Raw genomic sequence first — 15,621 nt, forward strand, 5'->3', positions numbered from 1 at the left:
TAGACTACCTCTCTCTTATTTTATGTCATAGAAATTAACTATTTTTAAAAATAAAAAGTATTTTATTTTTTTTGAAAGATCCTTCCACTAGATAGACAAGTCTAGCTTGATACATTTTTTATATTTTCTGATTACTAAAGAAAGATCTGGTGATCCCCAGAGTTCTCTTTCTGTGCAACTCGATCTTCTCTGTTACTCTACCTTACGAACTCTAAGAACTTAGTCTTCTGGGATCCTTAGATGATTCCCTTCAAGTAAGGGAGTCTACCAGGCTCTCCCAGACTCCCATTTTTGTGTCATGGACTAGAAACTCGAAACAATAAGCCAAGGACAATAGTAGTGCTCACCTCATTCGTTTCCCATTTCTCAAGACTACTGTCTTTCATTGTCTGGTGTCCAGTGTCTTTAAAAACAACAGTGTCTAACTATTTTATTTAAGACACTTGCTTTGGCGTTTTCTGTTATATGAAGCCAAATAAAATCCCAACTATTAATAATTCAGGGTCACTTTATTCAGGCTGGGCTCTTGTTTAAGTTAGGGTGAACCAACCAGTTTTAATACAGCTTTGCATTAGCTTTATTAAACCATGGTTTATGCTCACAGGCTTTGTCCCAGATTATATTTTGTAGAATAACCTTTCTTTGTTTCTTTCCCTCCCAATCCTTTACAGCAAATTCTCATTGGTCATAATATTTCCTTAAAAAAAAATTCCATGTTTCTTCAAGGCCCTTCATAAATTCCCTGGAGTTAGTCATTAAGTAATAGCACCATTCAAGACAGTCCTTGGAATTTTATCTCCAAAGGCAGAGGAGGACAATGCCAGAGGAGGCTGCCTGTTCCATTACTTCAAACCCATGGTTTTACTACTGCTAGTGCTACCACTGCCCAACTGATTTTCGTTCTAAGGCTTTTGTCTTTGTAATTTACTTGGGATTCTATAGAGATGATATACTCTGGTTAAAAAAAGAAAAATACCACCCCGGGACATGAATAGAAATGAATATCCAGAATGTACTTAAGTCGAGTCTACTTGATCTAAAACTCCAGTCTGCAAAAATGACTGACGAGGTACTCTCAGTGATTAACTCAGACTCAACATCTGGTTATCTTATCCGCTATGCAAGTGCCAGGAATTTATACATGATTGAAATCTGATTTTTCTAAAAAAAGATTGATTTAGTGGACTTTATACCTCTTTCATAACCCCTAGAGACCTAGAGTCTTTTGCATTTAAATTGCCATGGTAATAGAATGGAGATGATAAGCCTCCGTGCACACCACACACATATGTGTGCATGTGCACACATACACCCCACACACGCACACACATACCACACACCCTGTATGCATTAATACTGGACCTCTCACCCAGTTATGCCATTCTGTTTAGTTCCCTCTGTTCAGTTTCAAAGAAATCAAGAGTTAAAGAGGGCAAGTAGATAAAATCTGCTCAAGATGTGAAGCTCTCCTCTAAGTCCACTGCTTGCTTTCTAGTAGTTTTGACCTGATTTCTGTAGATACATGGTCATATAGGACACTTCCATAGTTACTTTCTCTATACCTCATCTTCTTTCATCTTGCAGTGATGGTGGAGAATAACCAGGTCGGAAGTCTGCTTCTCCAGGACTGACTGATACTGCAAGAGGGAACAGTAAGAAGTCTGCAACTCCTCGGTGCGAAACTCCAGTTCTTGCTGAAGGGCCAGCAGCTTTTTCTTGAGTTGTTGGAGTTGCCTTAGATGACATTGCTTATTAGGCTCAAAATTCACGTGTGACTCCTCAAATGCTAAGGCTGTCTTCTTATTCTGTAATTGAGAAAGGCTTTAGATTGTTACCAAGCAGGCAGTCACTCTTTGATTTTTTTTTTTTTTTGATCAACCATTCACATCCATCTATCCACCCTTTTGTCTTTTCATCTCCAGAGCACTTATTAAATGTTTCACTCTGTTCACAATAAAGCATTACTTTGTACTTTCACTCTGTATGAACAATTTAAAAGAAGGAAAAAACCATAGTTACTTCCTACTATTTAGATCTACCATTCCTATTATGTAGGTCAGAAGAAAACACACACACGAAAGGGACCTAGAGAGCACTATAAAGATACACTCGATAATATGCTTATGTTTTGTCTTCAAGTGAAAAGAAAACACAATTGACCTGGAATGGAATGGATTTCTGGTTATGGTTCTTGGACTAAACTTGATTATTAAAAATGCCCAAATAAAAGGACAAACTCTTGGGGAAATAGCTTTCTGGAATGCTGGGAAACAGGAGGCAGAGATATTGCTAAGGCACATCTGAGCACTGACTCTGTCTCCTCTTGAAGGCAGATATGAGCTTGCAGTTGCTGAGTGTGTGTGTGTCTGTGTGTGTGTGTGTGTGTGAGAGAGAGAGAGAGAGAGAGAGAGAGAGAGAGAGATCTCTCCTTGCCAGTCCACAGTCAACCTGAAATGCTGCTAGACCCCACTTAAATTTTCACTCATTCATTCATTCCATAAGCATATGTTGAGCACCTACATTGTATCAGGTATTCTGCTCATAGGACACATCCCTGAGTTGTTTATTCTGGTACAACTGAGGTCTTCACACAGATGCTTCTATATTTTCTTGCCCAACATTCCCAGTTGAAACAGAAGCAGGACCCTATGGTCCTTCTCCTGCATGTTCTCTACCTGTCTTTTGTCTGTAGAAAAACTTTAGCCAAAGCGTAAGTTTAATCAGAGAAGTGAGAAAATGCAGAAGCAAAGGAAAGTAGTCCAACAAGACCAAACCATAATAGCTTAGTCATTAAACAAAGTCAAGGAACTTTAGCTCCTTCTCAAGGGCTATATAGATAATATTCTGAGCCATACCCTGTGAGCTGTCTTGTAGATACTGAAACCCCCACCAGGTGGAAGAAGTTAACTACCTGATGACCAGACTGTAGCCATGACATGCTGCTGCTGCGCTTCAGTCGTGTCCAACTCTTCGTGACCCCATGGACTGCAGCCTACCAGGCTCCTCCACCCATGGGATTTTCCAGGCAAGAGTACTGGAGTGGGTTGCCATTGCCTTCTCTGGTAGCCATGACATAAGCTGCCACAATTCTGAGAACTGGCCTCAAAGAAATGGGAACAAACCAACCCTGGAACTGAAGATCAACTATACTTAAAACAATCAAGATGACGCTTGATCAGACCACTGCATGACCAACTTCAAGATGACTGTCACAGCTGATGGTGCTGTTTGTGTATGTAGCCCCTTTCCTCCATCTATATGCCCCTGAAACTCCCCTTTAAAAGCTCTTGGCCACTGATTGTCAGTGGTGGGAGTCAGCCTTTGGACATGAGTCTGCCCACCCTCCTCCCCAGTTGCTGGGCTCTCACATACAGCAAACTTTCCTTTCACCAACCTTGCCTCTCAAGTATTGGTTTTAGAGTGGTGAGCAGCCAGGTCCCACTTTCGGTAACATGGTGACTTGTGAAGGAGAGGTGGATGAAGAAGCTGGCTTGTAGGCATCCCTTAGTTCCTTTCTCTGAGTACTGTCTTCCTATTCATTGTTTAAAACCCTGCCCAAATACTGCTTTGTTTCTTGTTTTCCCTCAAAGCTGTATTTGCACCAATACCATAGACTTTCTGGGCATGTCCTTAATGTGGCATTTCACATTCTGCCTTGCATTGTAATGATCTCTGTGCATCTTATCTTTTAATTAGACCATAAATTTCTGAAGGTCAGGGGTCATGTCTACTCGTATAGGGCCTAGATTACAGATTCATAGAGAGCCAGGTATTGAAGGAAAGAAAGACATGAAAACTGGCTCCCAAAAATTTGAGCTTGTGACCTTGGCCCAATTAACAGAGTACTTTCAAACTTTTCTGAAATTAAATTTGTTTTTTTTTTTTACAGTTTTATCAGCATCTTCTCTATATGTCATAAAATTCAACTACTGTTAAGTATACAATTCAATGATTTGTAGCAAATTTATAGAGTTGTACAACCATTATTACAATCCAGTTTTAGAATATTCCTATCACCTCAAAAATTCCCTCATGCCCATTTGTCACTCCCATTCCTACCCCAGCTCCAGGCAACCACTAATCTGCTTTCTGTCTCTATGGATTTGCCCTTTTCAGACATTTCATATAAGTGGAATTGTATAATATGTCATCTTTTGTGTCTGGCTTCTTTCACTTAGCGTAATGTTTTTGAGGTTCATCCAGGCTGTAGCAAGAATCAGTATTCTGTTCATTTTTACTGCTGAACAGTGTGACTATACCATATTTAGTTTATCTGTTCACCAGTTAATGGATATTTGGATTGTTTCAGGTTTTGGCTATTATGAATAATACTGCTATGAACATTAACAGCTGTCATGTGAATGTCATATTTTCATTTAATTAATTTGTTCAGCAAATATTATGGTACACTTCCTATGTGCCAAGCACTCTACTAGTTAATGGGGATACAGAATTTTATAAAACAGAATTTCTGCCTTTGTGAGGTCTGCATCTACTGGTGGGGGAGATGTGTGGAGGGAGTGAGGGTCGGAGAGAGGGAATGAGAGAGAGAGAGGTAGCAAATTAAAGAAGTAAATTGTGCAGTTTATTAAGAGGAAAAAGTGCTATGGAGGAGAATAAAGCAGAGGAGGGAGATGAGGAATGCCAAGATGGACGCAGTTGTAATTTTGAATTAAGTGTTCTCATGGAGGACCACACCGAGAAGGTGACATCTGAGTTAAGATAGTCAAGGAAGAAGCCTGGTGGGAACGTACAACAGGAACACTCCAGACAGAAGTAACAGCAAGTGCTAAGACCTGGAGGTAGGAGGTGCCTGATGGTGTTTGAGGAGCCACTTTGTTCAGGTTGTAGCAGAGAAAGTAAGGGGAGAGTGGTACCAGGTGAGGCGAGAAAGGAAAGGGAGGAGAGGTCTTTTAGGACCATGTAGGCCATCCTTAAATCCTTAACTTTTCCTTTTAGGGAGATGAAAGGCCATTGGAGGGTACTGAGCAGAGGAGTGACATGATCTCCTGTAGATGTCACAAAAGACACACTGGCTGTTATATTGAAAACAAACTGGAGGGAGCCAAGGACAGAAGTGGGGAGACCAGCAAGGAGGCTGCTGCAAGAATCCAGGTGAGAAGGGACAGCAGCATGGACCAAGGTAAAAGCTGGAAGAAGTGGCTGGATTTTAGATGCATATTTGAAAGCAGACTCCACGGGATTTGCTTCTGCATTAGATGTGGAATGAGGGGAGATAATGGTCATCCAGGGCAGAATGATTCCATGGTTTTGGTCTGAGTAACTGGAGAGATGGAGTTTTATTTATTTTTATTTTATTTTTGGCTGTGTCATATGGCATGTGGGATCTTAGTTCCCTGACCAGGGACTGAGCTGGTGCACCCTGCATTGGAAGCATGGATCTTAACCCCTGAACCACCAGGGAAGTCCTGGAGAGATGGAGATTTAAAGAGATTACTTCAGTAAGAGTTGGCACCCAAAAGGAAAAAATCTTCTCTAATGAGAGTGGGTAGGGGCAGCACAGATAAGGTCAGGGAGGCTCAACCCAGTTCAGAACCAGAAAGACAACAGCTGACTGTGTCAATTCAATCTGAAAGAGAAGACATAAAATGGACCATAATGGTCAGTAGGCAGAAGAATTTCCAGACAAAGACAAGCTGAACCCTTGACCTGAACATTTGGTGTATGTGGCCAGAGGGAAGTGGATGAGACTTCTTTCCTAGGCCAAACAAAGTTGAATTTTTTATTTACCCAGCTACAATTGCCAACATTTACAATAAATGTTTTAAATTAAGTGTTTTCATTCTTTTCAAGATAAGAATGGTGCTATTCTTACAACTCATGTGTGAATGAGGTTCAGAGGGAAGGGGCTTGGGAGTGATGTGTGTGTGTGTGTGTGTGTGTGTGTATGTGTGTGTGTGTGCGCTCATGCTTGCATGTGTGCATGAACACAAACATGCATGGGGGAGGTTCTCAAGAGCCCAAGTCCTCAGTCTACATAGGTGAAACTGTGGAGTGGGGAACTACTTGGAGAAAGACATGGTCATGGATAAATATACTTAATGTGGGTAGAACTAAAGCAAAGGGTGAACACCTGGGTATGGTTATTGCAGAAGGGCTTATTTTAGTAAAGCACCTACCTATAACCTATTTTGCTCCAGTTCTATTTCTCTTAGCTTTGTTGAAGGTGGCTTGATCTCTAAAAATTAAGAAACTGGAGTTCTGGTCCTTCTAGAACTTGTGTGCAATTGTTGATTTGGACCTGCCACTCTACTGCCAGATGTGTAAGCCCCAGTTGAAAACTGACCAGTCTCCTTATTATATATTCTTTCTCCACCTCCCCTTATTTCCATGTCCCCATTTTCTTTTCATTACCCAAAAGAATAAAAAAATGCTTTTCTTTTTGAAACAAGCCAAACTCTTTTCTTAGGGCTTCCCCTCCAAGCATATCATCTATACCTCGGTGTGTTCATAATTGTTCTTTGACTTTAAAGCCTCCTGTGGGTAAAAAGTGACTTTTCCTAGTGTAAAGCTTAGCAACCTGGCAATGATACTGGCAAATTGTTAATAATATCCCTTCATCAGAGGTCGTGTTCAATCTTCTGGGTTTAATCTTGGTTTGAGGTAATATGGTAGATGGACCAGATGATGAGAGTTCACTAAAGTTTTTCAGTATAGGGCAAAGGTAGCACCTGACCTATTTTGTCTGGCAATAAAGATCCAAGAACTGCTCATACCTGCAGAGAAACTAGAGTTTTCTTGGATGAGGATTTTAAACATTTGCACACTGTAGATACCTATGGGTTTAAGGGAATCAAATTTCAAAGACTTGGAGAAATGCCTAGACTTATTTGAGACTTATTAAATTTCTACTCATTTATCCTTAAGTGTTCAAAAGATTATTTTTCTTAATTCTAAATGAATAGAAAATGACATGCTATGGATTAAGCCTGAATTTCACTTACATCTGTACCAAGAAGCCGTGTCACAAAGGCATAATGCATTTCCTGCTGCTTCTTTGTCTTCTTTTTTTTAAAAAATTCTTTATAGTGAAGGCAGATATTTTATTAGATTCTGCTTTGACCTTTAAACCGAAATCTGGAGAAAATGAGCAAGTTGGAAATAATCTTATGGAAGTAAGACTAGTTCTTAAGATGACCATTCAGAGTTAGACATGATACTGGAGGCCATCTGGTCTACCAATGTTTCTCAGATTGATTTCTGTCCAGGATTCAGCTGTCTTAAAAAATAGAGGACTTGGCCACCTGTAGGAACCTGTTCTCATATTTAGACTACTTTTCAGCTCTCCTTGTGGTCAAAGAGATTATAGCTATTGCTCCCTCCTTGCTTATGTGGCCATTTGATCACAGAAGGAAATTAATTGGCCTGGCATGATTTCACCTTTTGAAAAGTCATGTTGGTTTCCACCCAATACTTGGTGGTTTTCAAGTTGATGCTAATTGATTGATGTTAAGTTCTATATTTTCCCTGATATTCAAGTTAAGCTGACAGGTCTATAATTACCGAGATTGTCCTTTTTCCCTTTTTTAAAAGATGAGCACTTCATTTACCCTTTTTCAGTCTGCAGGGACTTTCTTTATCCTCTTGAGTTCTCAAAAATAATCGCTAGCAGCTATGTAATAACACCTGCCAATTCCTTAAGTACTCTTCGAAGTATATCATCAGGCCCTGCTGCTTTGCCTAAAGCCAGCTTTTCAAAATACTTTTTAACCATTTTATTCTCTTTTTTAGTTTCTGTCTCAGGTTGGCACTGCTCTGAAAACTGAATCCTTGATGATCCTTCTTCATTTAAGGGAAAAAGCCCATCTTTTCCCAGTCGTTGTCAGAACTTCTTTCCGTATCTTTGAGGTGGGAAGTGAGATATTTCCCCTGTAAGCCTGATTTAGTCTTATATCACTAGAGAGGTTCATCCCGGGGTTGGGACTAGGGTGAGATAAGTGATGGGCACATCTTAAGGAGGCATTCAATCTTAGGACTGAACAAGTACAGGGTTGGCACCTAAAGAATGAGTGCCCTTGGACCTCCCTGGTGATCCAGTGGTTAAGAATCCACCTGTCAGTGCAGGGGACACGGGTTTGATCCCTGGTCTAGGAAGATTCCACATGCCTCAGGGCAACTGAGCCCCATGTGCTACAACTACTGAGCCCATGAGCCCTAGAGCTGAGGCTCTGAAACAAGAGAAGACACCACACTGAGAAGCCTGTGCACCTCGAGAATAGCAGCCCTCACTCGCTGCAACTAGAGGAAGCCCACGGGCAGCAACGAAGACCCAGTGCAGCCAAAAATAAAGAAATACAAGTTAAAAAAAATAACGAGAGCCCTAATATTCTGCACCCCAGGCACCTGACTTGCTTTACCTCAGGCCCAGCTCTCTCTGTTCCTGGGACTTGGGGCACACTGTATTCCTGATTTACAAGGTCACCTTGCCCGTCCCTCTTTTACACACACAACATCTGATGTCATATTTTAATTTTTTGCATAACTGTGTTCTAAACCTCTTGCTTATTTCTCCAGCTCCTTGTCAGATATTAGTCAAAATTTCAGAAAGCCTTGGGTTCCTCCTTTGTTCCCATATTATATTTCCTTGTGGAAGGCAGGTCTTGCAGGGGTTTTCTGAGTGGATGAGTGTAAGTCTACATCTAATTGTGTATTTGTATGTGTAGTCTGCAATTTAAATTCTCTGCTAAGTGCTGGGGGAAAAAAAAGAGCCTGTTTTAAAGCTTGTTTCAAGCTGTTAGACCTTCTTTTGGGCAATTAGAATAATAAAATGGGACTTAATACCTTTCTCCCTCCAAGTTGCCAGGTACATTTGTAAGCCACATGACTTTCCCTGACTGGGGGAATAAACTTGCAACAGTAATGGTGAAAATATCCTAAAATGTTAATATTTAGAAAAAAAAATTACAGTAGTATCCTTCCTGGGATCCATTTAAGGAATCCAATGAATTTTTCTATATTTGTGACTTACTGCAGAAAGGCCAGTACTGTGTGATGAGTTGCTTCAGTCATGTCTAACTCTGTGCGACCCTATTGACTATAGCCCACCAGGCTCCTCTGTCCATGGGATTTTCCAAGCAAGAATACTGGAGTGGGTTGCCATGCCCTTCTCCAAAGGACAGTAGTGCTCAGTAAGAAAAGGTAGAATTGAAAAAAAAGAATTGCTTTGCTTTTAACATTTTTAGGGCATCACAGAGGAATAATTTGTGGTTTCCATAGGGAAGTAGTAAGTCCTGGGAGAACTCTTAACAGAGTTCTAATTAACTCTAATTCTAACTCTCTCAGTTAGGAGAGGCCAGATCCTTGACTGCACCTAGGAGGCTAACTTGGAGGCCTGGCAACAGATCTGTGCAACCAGTACCTGCCTCATGTTCACCAATAACTCAAGTCCCCAAGTAGAAATGACGACTGCAAGTTAGGAAGTCTTGGAAACCCAAAGTATTTAGGAAACTCTGGGAAAACATCTCCCAGCTGGCTCCCCAGCTTGTGTGCATAAATTTAGAGACTGGTTTAAAGAGCTTAGAGCTGGAGTTTCCAAAAAGAAAAAACCTCAGAATGAAGTGAAGTTGCCTCAGCTGATGAGTTGCCTAGGAGGTTAGTTCAAAATCAGAGTCTCAAGAAAGATGATCATGCCAGGAGATCCTCCTGCTCACACAGGTTCAGGACAAGTGTTACCGAGTATCGTGGCTTGGGCACCTCTGGAAGCAAGTCCTATGACAAAGAACCAGGCATCGAGTAAGTAGCTTGTGTGGAAGGTAATTTTAGGAAACTCAGGTACGGGAGTGGGGAAATGAACAAAGCAGGGAAGGATACTGTGAAAGGAGGCCAACCCAGTTGCCACTGTGAGCACCTGGTACTGGGCCCCGTTGAGGAACTCCAGGAGGAGCAAAGAACGTGCCTGGAGTTATCTCCAGTGAAATAGAGTAAGGGAGACGGGTTGCTAATCAGCCCTCTCCCCATCAGTCATTGGTTTAGGGCTGCTTCTAGGGGCATTAATTCTTCTGCGCTTCAGCTTGTCCTGTGACTGGGCTCCTGTACCCAAAAGTAAAGCTTATATGCAGAGAGCTGCAGGTATGGCAATAAAGAGCTCCGGCTGCACTGACAGGAAGTGACACCTCAGAGCAGGTGGAATGGCTACTATTTTCATGGGTGATGTAGAAGTTTGTCCAAAATCCATTAAGAGACTTCCCTAGCAGTCCAATGGTTAAGACTCCGCACTCCCAAGGCAGGGGGTACAGGTTTAATCTCTGGTTGGGAAACGAAGATTCCACATGCCACAAGACTTGGCCAAAAAATAAATAAAGTAAAATCCACTCAGAGATGCTATTCTCTTTACATAACTACATAACTATGATCTGGCTTTTTGTTTTTTTTTTAAGGGCAATGGACCTCAGGTGCTAATTCAGTGTGAAAGACCAGGTAAAGAAAAGAGCTCAGATGTAAATGACCTTGGAGATAAGATAGCTAGACTGAAAAGTCCTCAGGGCAGGGATGGCATCTGTGTGTGTGTGTGTGTGTGTGTTTAGTTCTCTCTCATTGTTTGCTCAGTAAGCGCTCTTGAATGACCAGTGGGAGAACTTTCTATTATTTCTCCTACCCAAGGAGGCAGAAGTGGAAACAGAGGGAGCAGAGGTGGGAAGTGGACAGTGAATGCCTTACGTGGCTGCTGTTCATCATGGCCTCCTCCACACAGAGCTGATTCTCCTGCAAGGTCTTCCCCTGTCTCTTGCAGACATTGTGTAGATTCTTGATGTCAGCTTGCAGGCTCAAGAGCTTGCTGTTCAGACTGCTTACGTCTCTGTCTCTCTCCCCCACCTCGGCAGTCAGAAAAACAAAAGCATCAATTATGAACTATCAAGAAAATGCTTACTTTCGTTCACTGGTTGACAGAGACTTTAAATTTGCTGGAAATTTGTCCATCAACCCTTCACTGTTATTACTTATTCTGTGTAATGTTTACACAGTATCCATTTGCGAGGTGTCTGAGTGCTCTGCATTATTCAGACAATTACTTATTTACATTAATTAATCTTCACCCACTGCTGTGGGGGCATCATAGACGTTTCCCTTGCTTTAAAGAGAAAGTCAGTGCCTAGAACAATTTCAGGCACCTGGTGAGCTATCTATAATATTAATGGCTCTGCCACTGATGAGATGTACTAGTGAGATGTCAAATGGACTTGTCAAGACTCTAGTGAATCAGTGCTGGAGTTGATGTGGCTTCTGAAAAGTCTCTTCACTTTCCCTTCTACCCACTAAACTAAAGTCTTCCCTCACCTACAAACTTGGGTTTCTCTGGTGGCTCAGATAGTACAGAATCTGCCTGCAATACAGGAGACCAGGGTTCGATCCCTGGGTCAGGAGGATCTCCTGGAGAAGGAAATGGCAACCCACTCCAGTATTCTTGCCTGGACAATTCCACGGACAAAGGAGCCTGGCAGTCTACAGTCATGGAGTTGCAATGAGTTGGCCACGACTGAGCGACTCACACTTTACACTTTTTACACCTATAAACCTTGTGCTTTTCTTTGGAGACATGTATCAATGGGAATGAATGTAAAATCCCTGGACTGATTGCATAAGATCCCTGTCCTTGATTATAAGTGAAGAAGATTTGTTAATTACTGCTAGGTCAGATGGAAATTAGTGATCAAGATCAAAATAGAGAATGTGGGGCACAGTAGCTTGGGTGGGGTTGGGGCGTACAGCCGTGGGAAGGAGGTGGGGACTCTGTCATATAGGATGCCACCTTCCACTCCCAGTGTTGTGGGTGACAACGGTGTGAAAAGATATTAGCAAGCAGCCCTCTGTGAACCTGTCCAGTGGTTTAGTCCTATCACTGTGCAAACTTTTCGTGATACTCCTGAGGACAGGCACCTCCATCTCCGAGTCTTAGATGTTGGAACTGAGGCTGGTGCTTTTATAGTAGGTGCCTGCTTGTGTAAATTATCAGAGCAAGCTCTTAGGTGAGGATTCCTGGCATCTGTTAAAGAAAACAATCCCAAGAGAAATCAGCAAGTAGATGGGGGAAGCAGGACAGGGAAGAGAAGGAAACTAAGGAAGGGCACAGTTTCAGACAAAGTTTTGTGGGAATGGCTTCAGCCTAATTCCACAGGGAACTCCAGAGTCTAAGTAACACCTTAGAGCCCGTCCTAATTAGATGCAATGAAAGCCGGGCTGTCAGCCTCAGCATCGGCCAGCCAATGGTTAAGGGCTGCCTCGTGGAGTGTAAGCTCCCAAGGACTTCCAGCTTTCTGCTCTTGGGAGTAAAGTGACCCCAAATGCCCAAGGGCAATTCTTCTAAGAGAGTTGTAGGTGCAAAAGCACACAGAAGCCATGAATGCCCAGAAATGGCAAAGTGGTCCAAGTGATAGTGTCCAAGGTCCCATAGGTGGTTAGCAGAGGAGAGTTCAGCTCTCCTGGCCCTGCAGCCAGTGCTCCACCACCACATCCCACTGATTGCGCTGACTTCTTAAATATATGAGCTTTATAAGGCATACTCCCAGGGGGAGCTGGAGACCTGATATGGACATCATAAATCAAGCCTTGCTGGACAGGTCAGTTTAAGAGACCTCTGCACAAGGCTGGGGGTGGGGTGGGAGGGGGCAGAAATAACCACGAGAATCGGACACCTCAATGTCAGAGTATTCGGAATTCAGAAGGTTTCCCAGAAGTGCTGCTGTCTCAGCTGATTTATTCCATCATTTCCATTTAGTACCTGAACATTTTTTTTTTTTTTTTTACCACTTTACAGTTTAATTAGGTTAACGGCGTGGCTGTGTCATTAAAAGGATTTCATTATCTCAAAACTCTCCTTCTTCCTCTCCAGCTCCTGTCCCTTGTTCCCCACTTTCAGAAAAATAACAGTGGATGTCAACTGCCCCAAGCATGTAATTACCATTAAGACAATTACCAGGGACTCTCTTAAGAGAATATGTGTACAGCAGCTAAAAAAAAAAAAGGTGTACAGACACTGTTCTCTAACTAGAAAACAAAATCCTTGATCTGACAAGGAGCAGCAGTTTGATTCTAATGCTTTTAAAAGCCCTTTTCTCATGGCTTCCTTACTGGGAATACGTATGGAGACTCATTGGGGATTTGGGGGTGGGGAGCCTAGGGATTCCCTATTGCTACAGGACTCTCTCTTTGGCATTTATGAGCAGATTAGGTGAACATACAATGCTTGCTTTATGAAAGTGCCACATGCCCTATACTCTTGCCTGGATGCTGAATATATGCATCCTTAGGTGAGGACCATGTCAACAGATTGTTGTGTATGAAGCTGGGCACACCGAGGACTCACCAACAAAGTACCAGTGATATACAACTTGAGCTTCTCCATGTTAAAGCTCAATACCCTCTCAGGCCAATTAAAAAACCCCCACTCCTTCTAGTTTTAGATGTCCTCTGAGAAGAAGGCCGGCTAGCCCAATTCTGTTGCACCACCAGGGCTTCAGAATGTACACGATCTCATCTGATTTGGACATTAGCACTGACTCAGTGGCACCCCACTCCAGTACTCTTGCCTGGAAAATCCCATGGACGGAGGAGCCTGGTGGGCTGCAGTCTATGGGGTTGCTAAGAGTCGGACATGACTGAATGACTTCACTTTCATTTTTCACTTTCATGCATTGGAGAAGGAAATGGTAACCCACTCTAGTGTTCTTGCCTGGAGAATCCCAGGGATGGTGGAGCCTGGCGGGCTGCCGTCTATGGGGTCGCACAGAGTCGGACACGACTGAAGCGACTTAGCAGCAACAGCAGCAGCAGCAGCACTGACTCAGAGTCTCTGAGGCAATTTCTTTGTTCATAAAACAAGAAGTTTGGAATAAATAATCCCTTCTTTGAGGATGCCCTAAACCAGTTGAATAACAAAGGTATTTTGCTGAATGTCACATGAAATTTGCTTTGGAAATCAGAACCTAACCATTCCCTCCTAAAGGCCAAATTACACAAGGGTTTTGATTCACCAGAATAAGAGTGAAAATGCTGGGAGAGTACTAAGGTGATTTCCATGAACCATGTATTATTTTTTACTCTAAGTGGTTGTAAGAAGGGGCTGTGCTCACCTCAGAACTCTATAAAGGCCAGTGTTTCTGAGGTTTCAGTAAACTTAATTTCTTGCTAATATCATGCACAGAGGTCACTGTACACTATTTCTAATCCTATCTACTTTATGAACGCTAAATTCCAGGCAGATGCCTTTTGAGTATCAATATGCAGTAGAAATTGATTTAATCTGACATTTCATCAATCAGAGCTCTGTAACCAGTACTGGGACACGAGATGAACTGAGAGTCTAATGCTGACCCTCAGGCGCCATCTGATCCTGCTCTAAATATGAAGTCATGAACAATCCGAAATTACAAGCCTCCACTGCTAAATGGGTTTCACGTACATAAACCACATACTTAGATACAGGCAAACCTTGAAGATACTGTGGGCATGGTTCCAGACCACCGAGATAAAGTAAATATCACAGTAAATCAAGTCACACAAATTTTTTGGTTTCTCAGTGCATATAGAAGTTATGTTTACAATATTCTGTAGTCTATTAAGTTTGCAAAAACATTGTATTTAAAAAAGTATATCAGTTCAGTTCAGTTCAGTCGCTCAGTCATGTCCGACTCTTTTCGACCCCATGCATCACAGCATGCTAGGCCTCCCTGTCCATCACCAACTCCCAGAGTTCACTCAGACTCACGTCCATTGAGTTGGTGATGCCATCCAGCCATCTCATCCTCTGTTGTCCCCTTCTCCTCCTGCCCCCAATCCCTCCCAGCATCAGGGTCTTTTCCAATGAGTCAACTCTTCGCATGAAGTGGCCAAGGTATTGGAGCTTCAGCTTCAGCATCAGTCCTTCCAATGAACACCCAGGACTGATCTCCTTTAGGATAGACTGGTTGGATCTCCTTGCAGTCCAGGGGACTCTCAAGAGTCTTCTCCAACACCACAGTTCAAAAGCATCAATTCTTCGGCGCTCAGCTTTCTTCACAGTCCAACTCTCACATCCATACCTGACCACTGGAAAAACCATAGCCTTGACTAGATGGACCATTGTTGGCAAAGTAATATCTCTGCTTTTCAATATACTATCTAGGTTGGTCATAACTTTCCTTCCAAGGAGTAAGTGTCTTAATTTCATGGCTGCAATACCTTAATTTAAAAATAATTTATTGCTAAAAAATGCTAACCATCATCTGAACCTTTAGCGAATTGCAATCTTTTCGCAAAAGTAACAAAGATCACTGATCACAGATCACCATAACAAATATAACAATGAGCAGTTTGAAATATTGCCCAAAAGCCAAAATGGGACACAGGGACACAAAGTGAGCAAATGCTATTGAAAAAAAAATGGCATTGATAGACTTGCTTGATATAGGGTTGCCACAAATCTTCAATTTGTAAAAAATATAATATCTACAGAGTGCAATCAAGTGAAGCTCAATAAAATGAAGTTTGCCTGTACCCAGTTTTGCTTATAAGGAGTTGGAAACTGGTCACTTTGTTTGAAGGCCTGTGATAGCAGCAGCAGCTACCAACCAGGCAAAGTGATGAGTGCTGATGCTGCAGTTGCTACTATATTCATGATAGTTATCA

At 42.2% G+C, this 15,621-nt stretch overlaps 1 protein-coding gene across 1 annotated transcript in view; it reads right to left on the bottom strand.

The window, feature by feature from the left end:
* PMFBP1 (polyamine modulated factor 1 binding protein 1) overlaps positions 1 to 13,360 on the bottom strand; it is a 41,672-nt gene extending 28,312 nt beyond the window's left edge. Inside the window, exons 1-3 of the mRNA XM_070386760.1 lie at positions 13,322 to 13,360; positions 10,678 to 10,869; positions 1,563 to 1,805 (exon numbers count right to left, since the gene is read on the bottom strand). Of these exons, the coding sequence (XP_070242861.1) occupies positions 1,563 to 1,805; positions 10,678 to 10,869; positions 13,322 to 13,360 (474 nt within the window). The remainder of the gene's footprint in view (positions 1 to 1,562; positions 1,806 to 10,677; positions 10,870 to 13,321) is intronic.
* Positions 13,361 to 15,621: the final 2,261 nt, after the last annotated feature.

The sequence above is a fragment of the Bos mutus genome, chromosome 18 (assembly GCF_027580195.1).
Source record: "Bos mutus isolate GX-2022 chromosome 18, NWIPB_WYAK_1.1, whole genome shotgun sequence".
NCBI classification, from domain to species: domain Eukaryota; kingdom Metazoa; phylum Chordata; class Mammalia; order Artiodactyla; family Bovidae; genus Bos; species Bos mutus.